At 37.3% G+C, this 20,056-nt stretch overlaps 1 protein-coding gene across 3 annotated transcripts in view; it reads left to right on the top strand.

The window, feature by feature from the left end:
- CSMD3 (CUB and Sushi multiple domains 3) overlaps window positions 1-20,056 on the top strand; it is a 1,478,779-nt gene that overhangs the window by 825,405 nt on the left and 633,318 nt on the right. For all 3 annotated transcript variants that reach the window (XM_086335396.1, XM_086335395.1, XM_086335397.1), the window contains one exon: window positions 6,907-7,019. In XM_086335396.1, coding sequence (XP_086191522.1) covers window positions 6,907-7,019 — 113 coding nt within the window. The remainder of the gene's footprint in view (window positions 1-6,906; window positions 7,020-20,056) is intronic.

The raw sequence follows: 20,056 nt of genomic DNA, 5'->3' as shown, positions 1-20,056 counted from the left end.
ATCCTGCCTTCATTCTTTCCCAGCATGAGGGTCTTTTCCAGTGAGTCAGTTCTTCGCATTTTCATGTGGCCATAGTATTGGAGTGTCAGCTTCAGCATCAGTCCTTCCAATCAATATTCAGGACTGATTTCTTGTAGGATCAACTGGTTTAATCTCCTTGCAGTCCAAGCGACTCTCAAGAGTCTTCTCTATCACCACAGTTCAAAAGCACCAATTCTTCAATGCTCAGCTTTCCTTATAGTCCAACTCTCACATCCATACATGACTACTGGAAAAACCATAGCCTTGACTAGATGGACCTTTGTTGGCAAAGTAATGTCTCTGCTTTTGAATATGCTATCTAGGTTGGTCATAACTTTCCTTCCAAGGAGTAAGCATCTTTTAATTTCATGGCTGCAGTCACCATCTGTAGTGATTTTGGAGCCCAGAAAAATAAGGTCTGACACTGTTTCCACTGTTTTCCCATCTATTTCCCATGAAGTTAAGACTCTCCAAAAATGTAGAAAGAATGAAACACTTTTAATATTCAGTTCAGTTCAGTTGCTCAGTTGTGTACGACTCTTTATGACCCCATGGAGTGCAGTATGCCAGGCTTCCCTGTCCCTCACCAACTCCCGGAGCTTCCTCAAACTCATGTCCTTTGAGTCAGTGATGCCATCCAACCATCTCAACCTCTGTCATCCCCTTTTCATCCTGCCTTCATTCTTTCCCAGCATGAGGGTCTTTTCCAGTGAGTCAGTTCTTCGCATTTTCATGTGGCCATAGTATTGGAGTGTCAGCTTCAGCATCAGTCCTTCCAATCAATATTCAGGACTGATTTCTTGTAGGATCAACTGGTTTAATCTCCTTGCAGTCCAAGCGACTCTCAAGAGTCTTCTCTATCACCACAGTTCAAAAGCACCAATTCTTCAATGCTCAGCTTTCCTTATAGTCCAACTCTCACATCCATACATGACTACTGGAAAAACCATAGCCTTGACTAGATGGATCTTTGTTGACAAAATGATGTCTCTGCTTTGTAATATGCTGTCTAGGTTGGTCATAACTTCCCTTCCAAGGAGTAAGCATCTTTTAATTCCATGGCTGGAGCCACCATCTGCAGTGATTTTGGAGCCCAGAAAAATAAAGTCTGTCAACTGTTTCCATTGTTTCCCCTTCTATTTGCCAAGAATTGATGGGACCAGATGCCATGATCTTAGTTTTCTGAATGTTGAGTTTTAAGCCAACCTTTTTACTCTCCTCTTTCACTTTCTTCAAGAGGCTCTTTAGTTCTACACTTTCTGCCATAAGGATGCTGTCATCTGGGTATCCGAGATTATTGATACTTCTCCTGGCAATCTTGATTCCAGCTTGTGCTTCATCCAGCCTGACATTTCACGTGATAGACTCTGCATATAAGTTAAACAAGCACGGTAACAATATATACAGCCTTGATGTACTGCTTTCCCAATTTGGAACCAGTCTGTTGTTCCATGTCCAGTTCTAACTGATGCTTCTTGACCTGTGTACAGATTTCTCAGGAGGCAGGTCAAGTGGTCTGGTATTCCCATCTCTTTAAGAATTTTCCTGTTTGTTGTGATCCACACAGTCAAAGGCTTTGGCATAGTCAATAAAGCAGAAGTAGATGTTTTTCTGGACCTCTGTTGCCTTTTCTATGATCCAACCCATGTTGGCAATTAGATCTCTGGGTTCTCTGCCATTTCTAAATCCAGTTTGAACATCTGGAAGTTCATGGTTCATATACTGTTGACGTCTGGCTTGTGGAATTTTGAGCATTACTTTGCTAGCTTGTGAGATGAGTGCAATTATGTGGTAATTCAAACATTCTTTGGCATTTCCTTTCTTTGGGATTTGAATGAAAATTGACCTTTTCCATTTTTTAATATTGAATAAGCATTAAACCAGACAAGTGATATACATCACACACAATCTGCTAAAGAAATTGTGAGGAAAACTGAATCTCACTCCTTATATATCAGACAGATACAATCTGCTTGTATACATGTTGTTTGTCCTTATCAAAAGGGAAAATAGAACTTGTATCTTTACAGCAAGCAGGGAGTTAACATCACAGGGCTATAATCTAGGCTTAAGCTCCCACGGAAACAGGGAGACAGAGTGACATTTCCTTTATGCTTACATTTTTTTTAATATCCCCAAAGCAGCATTTTTATTTACCCACTGAATTCCAAAACATTTAATTTAGGAGTTTGGCATTTCATAATCACCCATCTTGATTGACATGGGCTGACACACATGGCGCTGTCAGGATACACAAGGACGATAGCCAAAGTTACAAAAAATAAATCCATGATTCTTAAACAATTGCAACCAAAAAAAAAAGTTACAGGTATCAAAACTTTAGATGCATTGCATTGAAAAGAAAGTTTGTGCACGTCATAATTTAAAGAGGCGAACAAGGTGCTACTGAAACCTCACGTTAAAGTTTATTATTAAGCTGATGGAAAGGAGCAAGTGGTCTCTCATCCCAGCTTCCCTTAATGGTTTTCCATTAGCTAAGAAAGAAGAGGGAGGGGTAAATTCACTTTTGCATGCACAGATGTACTGCTTTAACAAAACACTAGCAGCTGGTTTGAAGTGGACCATTTAAATGCCAACTGTAGCCTGTGTGGCTAATTCTCCTCTCTAACTTTCTGAGGCTTTCGCCTGCAATTCACCTAGACAGGCAAGCAAACGACAATGCCTCCTTCAGAACGCACCTGTCTGCACGATCCAAAAAGGGAGCTCCTGTGGGCTCAAAGCAACCGTCAGTCCAGCGATGCCCATGAATTACTTTATCTGGAACTGCTTCCCGGGGGCGGACAGCAGGTCTGAGTAGCTGTGCTGCCCTACAGAGAGGTTGAGCACTGGATACTTAGTGAGTGTGGCGAGAGGGGACTGGTGGTGATGGGGCGGGGGCGGGGCGGGCCAAGGCGCTCAGTTGCCTTCTCCGGCTTCCTCGTATTTATTTAAAGCCTCAAATAAATACATTATGTAATGTGAAAAAATGACAAGAGGCATATTTAGCTTAAAAAATTGACATACATCTGTAAGAAATTTTGTCATTTATAATTTCAAGTTTTCTAAAAGAAATGCTACAGAGAAAGGGGGAATTGTCTTTAACTTTGATACTGGGAAAATTTTTAATTTAGCCGTTATTTTAAAATTTATTTTTACTATTACACCACCAATTTATTGGAAACTAGATAGAATTATGGCAAATAGGAGTGCAAGTTGTCAGTGGAACAATTAGCCTATATGTGTTAGCAGTTCTTTATGAACTGACAAAATTAAATGTACTAAAATTTTTTGGTTGGTAAAAAAGTATAGGACTGAGATGGATATAACAAAGAGGAACAATTTAATCTTATAAAAAAAACACCTTTTAATATTCACTAGGAGATAGATTGTTGGCATATTTGATATGGTATAGCTGATGTATATCCTATAGTTTTAAACTCTCATGACCATTTCATAATGGGTTTACTTTACTCTGAGCTTGAGTACTCACTCTTGCCCATAAACCTGTCTCTTTACTGTAGCTCAGAAAATGAGTGCTTCTGAACCCATCAACTGAAGACTGAAAGTTCATGTGCCATCAATTTTCAAATGATAATGCATATATGTATGCATATGAGTACATACAGATATGCACATATATTACAAAGGATAATGTACGTGTGTTCTTTATATTATACAAATTTTATTTCCTTTGGCAGGAATGAAGTGAATATAGTCTAAAATTCTATAATATCTTATGTATCTTTATATCTCACACTATTCCTCAGTATTATGCACAATCTCATAATTACATCACAATATTTAACTGAGTTCATTTGTGATGGATTCCAATAAATTCTGTAACACTCAACACTGGTGGCATAGCTGTATTGCTAATGCAGTCTGTTGATCATGGTTTATAGTTTGGAAGTTGACTAAGAACTGGACATTCTGCGGCCATGGTGGCCTCAGGAATACAGTACTCCTCTATGTTGCCCTCTGCTAGTTTAATTATAGTATAGCCTTCATCCAGAACACAGCTTTATTAGGGTGCCCTTTTTATTGATATTAAGAAGGGAAACTTTATATCTTCTCTCCTGTAATTTTTCAGAAATGTTCATGTTTTTAGCAACAAAGTAGGGAAGCACTTGAGAATTTCTTCTTTTAAAAACCTATTTTTTAAGTATGTAATTTAGAATTCCCTATCATGATGGATATTTTACTCAGCAGTGGATCCATTCTTTTTTCCTCTTTGTATTCTTTGTTTAAATTTTAATTGGAAGCTAATTACTTTACAGTATTGTGGTGGTTTTTGCCATACATTCACATGAATCAGCCATGGGTATACATGTGTACCCCATCCCGACCCTCCCTCCCACCACCCTCCTCCTCCCATCTCTCAGGTTCATCCCAGTGCACCAGCCCTGAGCACCCTGTCTCATGTATGGACCTGGACTGGTGATCTGTTTCATATATGATAATGTACATGTTTCAATGCTATTCTCTCAAATCATCCTATACTTGCCTTCTCCCACAGAGTCCAAGTCTGTTCTTTGCATCTGTGTCTCTTTCACTGTCTCGCATTTAGGATCATCGTTACCATATTTCTAAATTCCATATATATGCACTAATATTACCATATTGGTATTTTTCTTTCTGACTTAATTCACTCTGTATAACAGGCTCCAGTTTCATCCCCCTCATTAGAACTGATTCAAATGAATTCTTTTTCATAGCTGAGTAATATTCCATTGTGTATATGTACCACAGCTTTCTTATCCATTCATCTGCCGATGGACATCTAGGTTGCTTCCATGTCCTGGCTATTGTAAACAGTGCTGCAATGAACATTGGGGTACATGTGTCTCTTTCAATTCTGGTTTCCTTGGTGTGTATGCCCACCCAGTGGAATTGCTGGGTTGTATGGCAGATATAGGAGGAGAGCAAATGAGTAAATATGACCTTGAGGGGAAAAGTCTGTCAAGAATACAAAGAGTTATTTGTTTGTTGTTTTAAGTCTTTGTATTTTTGACAGACTTTTCCCCTCAAGGTTATATTTACTCATTTCTCTCCTCCTTTGTATGATTATTGCTTCAGTTCAAACATGAGACCGAAGCATTATTGATGACAGTGGAATCATTAAGTAATTTCTCTTTTTAGGGTTATAAAAGTGAATATTACTGAATGAGTTTATTAATGCATAGATTCAGTGATGCCATATCAAATTAGCAGCATATTATTTAAAATAAAATTGTTTCCAGTAAAACATACTTGACATGGCTAGCCTGACATCAGTATTGCAAAGGGTTATATTATGCTATTTGTGATTTATTGTTTTGCACAGTACTTAAATATTTTTCACAGTGCTTCTTTAGAACGAAGTTCTGTGAAACTTGAAAGGTTAACATGAAGTACATTACTGGTGTGAAAACAGCAACAAGTTAAAGATTTTTATAGATTCTTTTTTTCTTTCAGTTTAAAAGAAATATAAGATTTTCAGTATTTAAAATTTAGTACCTTGCCTCAGGGATTTGAAAGATATAACCTAGTTTCAGTTCAGTTCAGTTCAGTGCAGTCGCTCAGTTGTGTCCAACTCTTCACAACCCCATGAATCGCAGCACGCCAGGCCGCCCTGTCTATCACCAACTCCCGGAGTTCACTCAAACTCATGTCCATCAAGTCGGTGATGCCATCCAGCCATCTCATCCTCTGTCATCCCCTTTTCCTCCTGCCCCCAATCCCTCCCAGCATCAGAGTCTTTTCCAGTGAGTCAACTCTTCATATGAGGTGGCCAAAGTACTGGAGATTCAGCTTCAGCATCATTCCTTCCAAAGAACACTCAGGGCTGATCTCCTTTGGAATGGACTGGTTGGATCTCCTTGCAGTCCAAGGGACTCTCAAGAGTCTTCTCCAACACCATAGTTCAAAACCATCAATTCTCTGGCACTCAGCTTTCTTCACAGTCCAACTCTCACATCCGTACATGACCACTGGAAAAACCATAGCCTTGACTAGACGGACCTTTGTTGGCAAAGTAATGCCTCTGCTTTTCAATACGCTATCTAGGTTGGTCATAACTTTTCTCCCAAGGAGTGTCTTTTAATTTCCACCATCTGTAGTGATTTTGGAGCCCAGAAAAATAAAGTCTGACACTGTTTCCACTGTTTCCCCATCTATTTCCCATGAAATGATGGGACCAGATGCCATGATCTTCGTTTTCTGAATGTTGAGCTTTAAGCCAATTTTTTCACTCTCCTCTTTCACTTTCATCAGGAGGCTTTTTAGTTCCTCTTCACTTTCTGCCATAAGGGTGGTGTCATCTGCATATCTGAGGTTTTTGATATTTCTCCTGGCAATCTTGATTCCAGCTTGTGCTTCTTCCAGCCCAGCGTTTCTCATGAGGTACTCTGCATAGAAGTTAACTAAGGAGGGTGACAATATACAGCCTTGACGTACTCCTTTTCCTATTTGGAACCAATCTGTTGTTCCATGTCCAGTTCTAACTGTTGCTTCCTGACCTGCATATAGGTTTCTCAAGAGGCAGGTCAAGTGGTCTGGTATTCCCATCTCTTTCAGAATTTTCCACAGTTTATTGTGATCCACAGTCAAAGGCTTTGGCATAGTCAATAAAGCAGAAATATAACCTAGTTTAGCACATAAATAGTACTTGTTTATAGTAAACATTGATCACTAAATTATGTTATTTGTCTGTTCTGTCTTGTAAATTAATCTGACAGTTGTTTGTTTCTAGCTGAGAAAGTTGTGAGAAACTCATCTGTCTCATAATTTGCTTAGAGAGGTATTCAAATGATCTGTTCCATATAAAAAGAACAACTAGAAACTTTCCTGTCAGTGCAGTGGTATTTTAATAATCTGTTTCTCCTCTCTCTATCCACCTCTTTTTAGGCTGACTGGAAGCTTTGTGCCAGACCTGATAGTAAGCATGAGTAGCCAAATGTGGCTGCACCTTCAAACAGATGAAAGTGTCGGATCTGTTGGCTTCAAGGTTAACTACAAAGGTAATGATAAATTGTTACTGTGGGAAATATGTTACCTTAATAACACCAGAGAATACTTTTAAATTAAAGTTTAATTGCATCTATAAAAGTTTCCCAGCATACAAGCAAGAGTATATTTCAATGTAACACTTTACTTTTTAAATTAATTACAAATGTTGATTTCACCTTTCTTTAAGAAAAATTGTCTTTCCTTACAAATGAGATTATTTTACATACTTCATCTCTCCTTTAAGTCCGCTATACCACTATACAGTGCCTAGGCTTTAGTCACTCTGGACTCCTCAGCTTTCCAAAAATATGCAATGTGATTTTATAAACTTTATACAAATTGCCTGGCAAAAATCTACTAATTACTTAAACACATAGCAAAGGACTTAATTCTTTATTCTTATTTTGTAATGCATCTGTGGGGTATCTCCTCACCGCTGCCCCTTCTGACCTTGAACGTGGAATAGCTCCTCTAGGCTCTCCTGCGCCCGCGCAGCCACGACTCCTTGGAGGTGGGGTTGCTCCTCCCGGCCGCAGCCTCTGGCCTCGGGCGTGGGGTAGGTCCTCTCAGCTTCCGCCCGTGGCCTCCGACGTAGGGTAGCTCTTTTTGGCCGCCGCCACTAACCTCCGACACGGGGTAGTTCCTCTCGGCCGTTTCTGCGCCGTCACAGCCTGGCACTCTCGGCCGATGCCCCTTACTTTGAACGTGGGGTAACTCCTCTTGGCCGCCTCCCCTCGGGCATGGGGTCCTCCCGGCTTCTGTCCCTGACCTCCGACATGGGGTAGCTCCTCTCGGCCCCACTAAGTGTGCCGGTCTCAGCCGCCCGCTAATTGTTGCTAATATCTTCTGAGAGCAAAGAACAATCATTAAAAGATGCTTACTCCTTGGAAGAAAAGTTATGACCAACCTAGATAGCATATTGAAAAGCAGAGACATTACTTTGCCAACGAAGGTCCGTCTAGTCAAGGCTATGATTTTTCCAGTGGTCATGTATGGATGTGAGAGCTGGACTGTGAAGAAAGCTGAGCACCGAAGAATTGATGCTTTTGAACTGTGGTGTTGGAGAAGACTCTTGAGAGTCCCTTGGACTGCAAGGAGATCCAACCAGTCCATTCTGAAGGAGATCAGCCCTGGGATTTCTTTGGAAGGAATGATGCTAAAGCTGAAACTCCAGTACTTTGGCCACCTCATGCAAAGAGTTGACTCATTGGAAAAGACTCTGATGCTGGGAGGGATTGGGGGCAGGAGGAGAAGGGGACAACAGAGGATGAGATGGCTGGATGGCATCACTGACTCGATGGACGTGAGTCTGAGTGAACTCTGGGAGTTGGTGATGGACAGAGAGGCCTGGCGTGCTGCGATTCATGGGGTCGCAAAGAGTCGAACACGACTGAGTGACTGAACTGAACTGAATGCATCTGTGAATCTCTCAGATTATATGCATGGTATTAGTGTTCAGATTATTAACTTCTATATAAATTATGAACCGCAGATGTTTTAAATTGCAACTACTCATCCCAATATTGATAGTTCTGCAGATTAATGTTAAATTATATGTGTATAACACAATCTTTTGTTTCAGTTCCATTTATAAGAGATAGATGCAGACACTGAAATCACAAATATCTCTGACACATGATTAACCATTTTAAAGTCAAATAGAGACAATTGATGTGCAGGTATACACCCAATGTACATATCAAAAATGCAGTTTTGAAATTCTGGTGGAAAACATATGTATGTTATTAAGTTTAATTAAAATCTATGCTTTAAAAGATGAAAATGTAAAACAGAACATCAGAATATATAGCTACCTGAATTTATTTTTTTTATTTTAAAAAGTATTATTCTCTATTTTATCAGTTCAACAGTGGATTATAAAGTAGACAGAATTCTTTTACTTGCATAATAATAATTTTTAACCAGAGTTTAGTTTTTCAAAGATTGGCTTTTCATGCCTTTCTATCTGGACACAGGGAAATGAATGCATGGTGTTGTCAGGAAGAACAGGACACATGCATTCTGTGTTTTTAACTTGAGACTAAATTTGGTGCTACATTAATTTGAATAGTTCAGGAAATCTGTATAAATGTCAGTTTTAAAAAATAAAAAGGTTAGCCTGATTATAATTTTAAATATATTCTTACTCCATTTAAAATCCACATCTGTCCCCAGAAAATAAAACAAGTTACAAAGGTTAAAGTATGGTCAGCTTCTGTTGCAAGTATCTATGCCTTGATTGTTTTATTTTTTTTTGATTTTTCCCCTGTAAATTATATTCCTCTTTGTTGTATTATTTTCTTCACCCTATGAAAGTTAGCTGTTAGAAAGTCTAGAATCATTCAAGCTGTGTTAATCATTAATGACACTGTTTCAGTAAAGAATACAGTTTTTAAAGTTCACAAACAGTTTTGAGCAGCAGGAGAGTGCTATCGATATTTCAACAGTCTCCACTGCAGTTCAGGAGCTGGAAGTACATTGTGAAGTAGCACAATTAAGCATTATTTTTTTTGTTTTCTGCTCAGTTTTTAACAAAATTTGAAAATATATGTACTGCTTAAGGATCTGCTATGTGTCACCTATTGAATGAGCTGTTGAATATAGAAAGAACAACTAAAACTTATCTGGCAGTGCAGTGGTTAAGACGCTATGTTCCCGCTGCAGGTGGCAAGGGTTGATTCCCTAGTTGGGGAACTAAGATAAGATCCCTCCCACATGCCATGAGGTGATGCCAAAAAAAAAAAAAAAGTAAATAAGAAAGAAAGAATAAAGAATAGCCAGATATTTTCTCTCTTAGCAAGAGCATAATATAGTGACAGAAAAAAAAATATATCCAACTATCCCTATGCTAACATCCACCAAGATGAGATATTTGAAACAAACCCAGACAATTCTTAACGAATAATGTCCTTACTCTTCTCCCACCCTTCAGCCTGGTCTCTTCCAGTCTAACATCCATACTGCTAATGGTGATCTCCCAGCAACAGAGAGGTTATCGATCATATTACCCTCCAGCTTAAAACGTTTCCAAACATTCCAGAACCTCCATAGTGCTTATCTTACAGATTTTTGTTTTCTCTCTACACTTAAGTTTTATAAAATGATCTTTGAACCCAGCAAGTTGTTTCATACTTCTCCTTACACTCAGTAAATTCTGTCTGGATCTATATTCAGTTCTAAACGCAACATCACATCACTCATCCTTTAAGACAAAGTTCAAATATTTTTCTGTGAAGCCTTCCTTAACTCCACACATTACAAAAGAACATCTTCCCTGTTTAGCCTCTCAGTCTTGTCCAACTCCTTTCAACTCCATGGACTTAGCCCACCAGGCTCCTCTGCCCATGGGAATTCTCCAGGTGAGAATACTGGAGTGGGTTGCCATGCCTTCCACAAAAATGCATCATGTTCATCTTTAAATTTCCATTAGCAAGCCCCTGCTATATCCTCATAGGTAATTAATGACTATTTGTTCAATAAAGCTGAACAAATGAGTTGACCCTAAATATGATAGGTAAGGTGCATCCTCAAAAGTTTAGTTTTTTTACTGTGAAAATCATGTTTTTACATCTCCCATAGTTTAAAACCTGAGCTCAAAGTTGAAGCAGGATTCATGTTGAGAAGTTTCAAATTTTGATGTGCATATAAGTTTAGCAACTTTGCCTACTAAAAATAATTTTCATAATTACCATGTTCTCAGTTAGGTAGTAGGTTGGTTCTAAATGGAACACTGCTTAAAAACAAAACAAAGCAAAACAAAAACTTTCTCTATTTGATCTAAAGACATCTTTTTTTTTAATTTTATTTTATTTTTAAACTTTACAATATTATATTAGTTTTGCCAAATATAGAAATGAATCTGCCACAGGTATACCTGTGTTCCCCATCCTGAACCCTCTTCCCTCCTCCCTCCCCATACCCTCCCTCTGGGTCGTCCCAGTGCACCAGCCCCAAGCATCCAGTATCGTGCATCGAACCTGGACTGGCAACTCGTTTCATACATGATATTATACATGTTTCAATGCCATTCTCCCAAATCTCCCCACCCTCTCCCTCTCCCACAGAATCCATAAGACTGATCTATACATCAGTGTCTCTTTTGCTGTCTCATACACAGGGTTATTGTTACCATCTTTCTAAATTCCATATATATGCGTTAGTATACTGTATTGGTGTTTTTCTTTTTTTTAATCACCTATAGATTTTTCATGAGATAACATTAAGGTAGATCTCCTATAAACTAAGCATGCATTTTCTTGTATATTTTGTCTTTGTAAGAGAGAACATAGCTATAAGACTACTTGGTCGTTTTTACTCAATGTTAAATATTTAGGAAATTTAATTTTTTTTTTCTGTGACTGTAAGCCTCTTCGTATCTTTTCCTGGATTAATGTTGGTCATTTATATCTTGTTAGAAATTTTTCTAGGATATAGATAATAGTTTTCAAAAATATTAACAGTTCATACATAGTTTATTAGAAAAAAACTTTTTCTAAAAAAATAAAGAATAGAAAAGATATATTATCCAAATATTTATCAGTTCAGTTCAGTTGCTCAGTCATGTCTGACTCCTTGAGACCCCATGTGGTGTAAACTAATTGTACAAAGAGTAAATTTTTCTCTCTTTGGCAGCATCTGCTTTTTTGCTTGCCCAGCAATCCTCCCACTTTCTTCTATCAGCTCAGCTATTTTAGGCTTTGATGACCCTTATCTCTACTAGTTCTGTATGGGTCTGTAGGCTTGGGCTGAACTAATCAGAATTCCTTTTGATACAGTTATCAGTCTAGGATCTGGGGCAATTGATATAGATTCCAGGTGGAAGAAAATCGCTTTTCCGAGATTATATACTCTTAAGGATCATTTAACTTGGTGCCTACTGATGTCCAACTTTCGTTACTAGAAGAACCAGTAGATTAAAAGAATGAAAAACAGTACTGTAGGAGAAAATAGAAACTTCTAACTGCCTGAAGGGAATACTAGACCTTGGCTATTTAATTGTATAAGGCTATAAACTTTTCCTTGTTTAAGCCATGATGAGTTCAGTTTATGTCACTAATTAAGTCCTAATTAACACATTTGTGATCTCTTTGTTTAATTCTTTCAAGATAGAAAAAAACAATATTTACATTACAGTTCAATGCTTGTAGAATCACATATATTTCTTTCTTTTTCTTTTCTGTATTTTCAAAAAAAATTAAGGTGGAAAAACACCTTACTTGGATCCCACGGAGAATGTATACGCATAGAAATGAACAGTTACAGTTGAGAAAGTAATATTTAATACATTCTTTGCTTTTATCAGGAAAGGAAACATGAAAATATTAGCGTTCTCTAATCGCCTTCTACTGACAGTGTACATTTGTAGTGAATAAAGGTCTTTGCTAGTATTAGGACATATGCCTTAATGCTATTATTTATGGATTAAGTTTTGGTTCCAGTTTTTTTTTTTTTAATTCTCAAATCATATCATGAGATTTATTGAGATGTTTAGAAAGTAGCTTTAATTCCTTATCATTTTTTTTTTTTTTACTTCCGTGGTGGTCTAGTGGTTAGGACTCCATGCTTTTTTTTTTTTTTTTAATAAAGAGACACAGAGGTATAGAACAGTCTTTTGGAGTCTGTGGGACAGGGAGAGGGTGGGATGATTTGGGAGAATGACATTGAAACATGTATAATATCATATATGAAACGAATCACCAATCCAGGTTCGGTGCATGATCTGGATGCTTGGGGCTGGTATGCTGGGACGACCCAGAGGGATGGTATGGGGAGGGAGGACGGAAGGGGGTTCAGGATGGGGAACACATGTATACCTGTGGCAGATTCATGTTGATGTATGGCGAAACCAATACAATATTGTAAAGTAATTCCTTGGTTCTTATATGATTAATTACGGCACTGAGACATAATTAGTTATCACTGAAATCATGCTATAGAATAATGGAAAATATGTAAAAATTTTTGATTACTTTATCTGCCTTAATATTTATGTTATAGTTCAGAAATTGGCATATATATATATATATATATATATATATAGGCCTATAAAATATATATATATTCACTCTATCTCAAGTGAATTCAATTAAATTAGATCAAAGTCATCTAAAGAACATACTTAGATGATGATTGATAGTCTCTTAAAAATGCACTCTGGAAATAATGAAAATAATTATAATTGTATCAAAAATATTTTTAAAATTTTCTAGGAATTCAATTATTTTCATATACAAACATAATGTTAGCATGTTATGGAGATATATTTCAGTGTTTGTGGGATTAGATCGGAATCTAAGTTTGTTTGTGCAAATAACTGTTTTCCTCTAAGGTGTGCCATGTATATAGCTGATTCAGTATATGCTGAAAGGAAAGTGTCTCTGTCTTTAAAACAAGGAGCTTGGACTAAATATTTCCTTTGAATTCTAACACTCTTTTATTATATTTGATAAATTAAATGTTGATATGTTCATTGCATTGTCCAAGAATATTATACTCAATATTTATTCATTATAGTAAACTGATATACCTTCAATGGGACATTCTTTGTTTGAGTTCTCAGGAAAATTTCTGTCTTAGAAATTTTTTCTATCTGGTGGTGGCCTATTAACACAGAACTAGTGAGCCCCCTTGGGTTTTTTCGTTATTGTGTCTTTTGAGATATTTCTTCTCTTCATATAATTTTCATTTTCTTTATTGAAATATTGCCTGTAAAAGTGTTTCCCTTCCTTGGGAAAATTGCTAAATAGCGTGTAGTATTTTGTGGGGGATTGTTATGATAACATTTCAGTCCACGCTCAGAATAAAGAGGGCTTTTTAGCATGATTCATGAAAACTTATAATAAAATTTATTATTTTTATTGTTACCTTTTATTAGCTTAAAGGACTTATTTTATTTTACATTCAGTACATCAAGTTTCTTTAGAAAACTACTGTTCCTAAAATATTCAGTTTGACTTTGTCACAGTCTGCAGTGAGCGTTAACCTTTTTGTATCTATAGCACCAGAATGAGAATGAGTAGCAGTAGAGTATTAAAAATCACGTCTTTTAAAATAACTGTTGACTTACCACTATGTACCAGGCATGGTGAAGGACAGGGTACATAGCAAAAAGTAAGATACTTAGTCACTGCTTTCAGACTAAAGGAATGAAGACTGACACTTTAAAAATAGTGGTAAACATTAAAAAGTGATGAAAATGAAAAAGGCAATGTGCTTTTGGGAGACTATCCAAAGGCATCTAATGCAAACCTCAAGAAAAGCTTTCTTCAGGAGATAAACATGGACTGAGATATGAAGCTGAGTAAGAGTTACTGAGGCTAGAAGCTGGACAGCAAGACGAGTGTGTTTAGATGACAAGTTCATTTGAGTACTTGATAGAATTCCTGGGTGTATGGCCAAAATGGAGAGAGAGAAAGCTGTGGTGTGAGAGGTGGAAAGAGTGAGTCATACTTTGTTGCAAAACATACTGTGAAACTGAATCTGTGAGACTGAAAGATGTTCATTTTTTCCCATGGAAGAAAAATATCATTCCACCCACTCCCAGGTAGATGGCTTTTGCAACTTTCCCCTGAGGACAGGGACTAGTATTTAGTTAAGTAATGGAATTATAGAACTTTGGAGCTGGAAGAGACTTGTGAGGTAGTTGAATCAATTATAATTATTGCATCTAATATGAGAAAATTGAGTACCATATAAAGATCAATTTTTTCTCACAGTCACTATTGGTACTGCCTTAGCCCAAAGTGGAATGATAAGCTGTTGCTTCTGTGAGTGAAGTGAAAGTTGCTCAGTCATGTCTGACTCTTTGTGACCCCATGGGCTATACAGTTCATGGAATTCTGCAGGCCAGAATATAGGAGTGGGTAGCTTTTCCCTTCTCCAGGGCATCTTCCTAACCCAGGGGTTGAACCCATATTGCAGGCAGATTCCTTACCAGATGAGCCACAAGGGAAGCCCAAGAATACTGGAGTGGGTAGCCTATCCCTTCTCCAGAAGATCTTCCCCATCAAACCAAGATCTCCTTGATTGCAGGCAGATTCTTTACCAACTGAGCAGATTCTTTACCAGCTGCACTATATTGCTTCACACTTTGTATTTCTCCATATATCCAAGATATGTGTGTGTGTGTGTGTGTATGTATATAGTTCTTCAGTTACTCAGTCGTGCCTGACTTTTGTGACCCCATAGACTGCAACAAGCCAGGCTTCCTTATCCTTCACCATCTCCCAGCACTTGTTCAAACTCATGTCCATTGAGTCAGTGATGCCATCCAAACATCTCATCCTCTGTTGTCCCCATCTTCTCCTGCCTTCAGTCTTTCCCAGCATCAGGGTCTTTTCTAATGAGTTAGCTCTTAGCATCAAGGGGACAATGTACTGGAACTTCAGCTTCAGCATCAGTCCTTCCAGTGACTATTCAGGACTGATTTCCTTTAGGATTGACTAGTTGGATCTCCTTTCAGTTCAAGGGATTCTCAAGAGTCTTCTCCAACACCACAGTTCAAAAGCATCAGTTCCTCAGCCCTTGGCTTTCTTTATGCTCCAACTCTCACATCCATATATGACTACTGGAAAAAACATAGCTTTGACTAGATGGACCTTTGTTGGCAAAGTAATGTCTCTGCTTTTAATATGCTGTTTTGGTTTGTCATAGCTTTTCTTCCAAGGAGCAAGTGTCTTTTAATTTCATGGCTGCAGTCACCATCTGCAGTGATTTTGGAGTCCAAGAAAAGAAAGTCTGTCACTGTTTCCATTGTTTCCCCATCTATTTGCCATGAAGTGATGGGACCAGAGGCCATGATCTCCATTTTTTTAATGTTGAGTTTTAAGCCAGCTTTTTCACTTTCCTCTTTCACTTTCATCAAGTGGCTCTTTTGTTCCTCTTCACTTTCTGCCATAAAGGTGGTGCCTGTCGTCTGCATATTTGAAGTTACTGATATATCTCCCTGCCCATCTTGAGTCCAGCTGTGCTTCACCCAGCCCAGCATTTCACATGATGTACTCTGCATGTAAATTAAATCATCAGGGTGACTATATACAACCTTGATGTTCTACTTTCCCAATTTGGAACCAGTCTGTTGTTCTATGTCTATTCTAACTGTTGCTTCTTGACCTGAATACAGGTTTTGTGGGAGGCAGATAAGGTGGTTTAACATTCCCATGTCTTTAAGATTTTTCCACAGTTTCCTGTGATCCAGACAATCAAAGGCTTTAGTGTAGTCAATGAAGAAAAAGTAGATATTTTTCTGGAATTCTCTTGCTTTTTCTGTGATCCAGTGGATGTTGGCAATTTGATCTCTTGCTCCTCTGGCTTTTTAAAATCTAGCTTGAACATCCAGGAGTTCTTGGTTCATGTACTGTTGAAACTTAGTTGTAGAATTTTGAGCATTACTTTCCTAGCGTGTGAAATGAGTCCGATTGTGTGGTAGTTTGAACATTCGTTGGCACTGCCTTTCTTTGGGATTGGAATGAAAACTGACCTTTTCCAGTCCTGTGGCCACTGCTGAGTTTTCCAAATTTGCTGGCATATTGAGTGCAGCACTTTCACAGCATCATCTTTAGGATTTGAAATTACTCAGCTAGAGTTCCATCACCTCCACTAACTTTGTTTGTAGTGGTGCTTCCTAAGGCCCACTTGACTTCAAGCTCTGGGGTGTCTGGCTGTAGGTGAGTGATCACATCATTGTGGTTATCTGGGTCTTTAAGATCTTTTTTGTGTAGTTCTTCTATGTATTCTTGCCACCTTTTCTTAATATCTTCTGCTTTTGTTAGGTCCATACTGTTTCTGTCCTTTATTGTGACCATCTTTTCATGAAATCTTCCCTTGGTATCTCTAATTTTCTTGAAGAGATCTCTAAGTTTTTTCCTTTCTATTGTTTTCCTCTATTTCTTTGCACTGTTCATATACATATATATATATATATATACGTGTATATATATATATATATGTGTGTGTGTGTGTGTGTATATGTATGTGTGTATATATATATATATATATATGTAGTTGACTGATTGACAAACTCTTGTAGGCTGTACAAAGCCTCTGTCAGATAATCTATAGTCATCAAGATTTCTAATCAAAGTAATGTGTTTTTTTCCCTCAATGCCAGTAATAGTTTATTTTTATACATATTGTTCTGTGGTTATATCCACCTTAACTAGGGAATATATTTCAAATCAAAGAGAAGTATCAATGGAAGTAAAAGAATTATTGAAGACTAAAATGTTTTTCCTTATCTGTTATAAGAAGAAAGTAAAATGTGAGATATGTTTGGTATTTATATTTTCAGAATGTGATCATTAATGGCAGAGGAGAACAAAGTTACTCATATTATTAAGTAAGATCCCAATGCTCTATATGCTTATCTCAAGTGAGAAAGAAATCTTGATAGTTCTAATTCAGAGTTTTGGAATAGTGCCAATCTGACAATGTGCAAAGAGGTACCTGTTTATTTAAATAAATTATTATCTGAATGTAATGCTATGTTATTTCTTGAACATAGTGGTAATCTTAACCATTCTCAAACTCATTAGCTCAAACAACAGTTATTTATTTTCACAAGTCTGTGCTAAGCATAGGCTGATGGTGGGCTGATCTAGGATGAATTTGAATTCATGCATCCTTCATTCTTCTGACACCAGTGCCCTAGACAATGACATAGGATAAAAGTGCAACCATACAGACATGTTTAAATATCTTCTTGCTTCTTGTCTGCTGAAAGTCATTGGCCAAGTCAAGTCAATTTGCAGGACCAGAATTAAAGGTAGGACAATGGATTCTGTCCAAAAAGGTGGGAAAAGAGAGTAAATGTTTTTAAATAATCTAGTTTGCAAAAAGAATTCTAATATTAATAAAAAGCATTGATTGAATCATTGCTGAAAGTTTTGAATGTCTATCTTAATCTATCAAAGTGTATATACATATATAAGCACATATATATACACACACAGACCCACACATAGACATATATTTTCCTGTTTGATCACTAAGTTGTGTTAGACTTTTACAACCCCATGAACTGCAGCATACCAGGCCTCCCTGTCCTCTATTGTCTCCTTGAGTTTGCTCAAGTTCATGTCCATTCAGTTGGTAATGCTTTCTAACCATCTCATCCTCTACCACCGTCTTCTTTTGCCTTCAGTATTTCTGACCATCAGATTCTTTTCCAGTGAGTTGGCTCTTTGCATCAGGTGTCCAGAGTACTGGAGCTTCCACTTTAGCATCAGTCCTTCCAATGAATATTCAGGGTTGAGTTCCTTTAGGATTGACTGGTTTGATCCCCTTGCTGTCTAAGGGACTCTCAAGAGGCTACTCTTGTGTGTATATATGTATGTATGTTTGCATGTTTATTCATATATGTATGTGTGGGTATATATATATATATACACACACACATGTATCTATACATATACAAACACATGTGTATTATACCTGTACTTTTGTCTGTACCTAGCCACCACCAACCAGGCCACTAACAAGTAGTACAGAGGTAACAGAGCCTACTGCTAGCATTGTCCCCAGGTAGCTCCTCAGAAGGAAGCTCAGCATAACAACAAAACAGGAAGACAATCCTGGGAAAGTTAGGAATATATATATGTATACATACATACATGGATACAGGGTTGACTCCTGTGGACAACATGGGTCTTGAACAGTACCAACCCATTATTCAAGGATTATTTTTTCAGTAATAAATACTACAATGCTACACAGTCTGTGGTAGGTGGAATCCACAGATATGAAGCTGCAGATCCAGAGGAACTATGTATATGGAGTAACTATCTATACAAAATGCCAGCCAAAAGTTACACTCAGATTTTTATACTGCATGGAGGGTGAGTGCCCCTACCTCTCACATTATTAAGTGTCAACTATATAGCTTTTAACCTCAAGAAGAAGGAGGTTTAATGTGGAATAAAATCACAATGGTTGTTGCAGTGGTCTTAACAAGATGATACGGAACTGGACCAGAATGTAACTTCTGAAATGAAAAGGATGAAGTGGGAATTCGAGGTAAGAGTTCTCTCTGAAAAAGAAAATAAGAAAACACCCCTTTAGTGATAGTAGGTAAAAGAAGATACAGCTAGAAAATATATAAAGAGATGGAGGTACTCACAGCAATCAAAAACCTGGAAAATATTTTTCGCAAGAAAATATATATCAATGCTATTGTGGATATTCCTTATTTTAAACATGATACATGTTTACAGAACTTAAAGAGCTCCCACAATATCTCAATTTCATGTCAACAAGATGGATCAGGGAAACAGAATAGAGAACCCAGAAATAAAGATAACTGATCTGTGCAAAGGTGCATAAGCAGTATAGTGGAACAAAGATAATCCTTTCAATAAATGGTGCTGGAACAACTGGACATCTACCTGAAAAAAAAAAAAAAAAAAAGAATCAGGGCACAGACTTTAAACCCTTAACATAAAGTAACTGAAAATGGGTTATTGACCTTAAGGTAAAATGCAAAACTATATCACTATTAGGAAATAATCTATATAACTTTGAGTATGGCACCAAAGGCATGAAAGAAGTAATATATAAGCTGGACTTCATTAAAATATAAAACTTCTTCTCTGCAAAAGACATAAAGAAAATGAGAATATGAGCTACAGAATGGTAGAAAATATTTTGCAAAAGACACACCTGATAAAGGACTAGTTTAAACAGATACACACACAAACAACTGTTAAAACTCACCAATAAGTAAATGAACAGCTCAGTTCAGAAATGAGTGACATGTACCAATAACTAACTAGAGAAGATATACAGATGGCATGTAAGCATATAGAAATATATTTAACATCATAAGGCTTTAAGGGAGTACAAATTATAATGATGAGATATCACTATACACTTATTAGAATGGCCAAAATCAAAAACACTGACAAAACCAAATGTTTATGTGGATGTGGAACAACTGGAACTCTCATTCACTGCTGATGGAAATGCAGTGTAATACAACCACTTTTTAAGATAGTCACAGTTTCTTACAAAACTAAATGTATTTTTAAATATATGATTCAGCAGTCACACTTTT

The sequence above is a fragment of the Bos grunniens genome, chromosome 14 (assembly GCF_055505025.1).
Source record: "Bos grunniens cultivar Pamir isolate PY7600 chromosome 14, Bosgru_T2T1.0, whole genome shotgun sequence".
Taxonomy (NCBI): Eukaryota; Metazoa; Chordata; class Mammalia; order Artiodactyla; family Bovidae; genus Bos; species Bos grunniens.
This window is presented reverse-complemented; position numbering and strand designations above follow the sequence as displayed.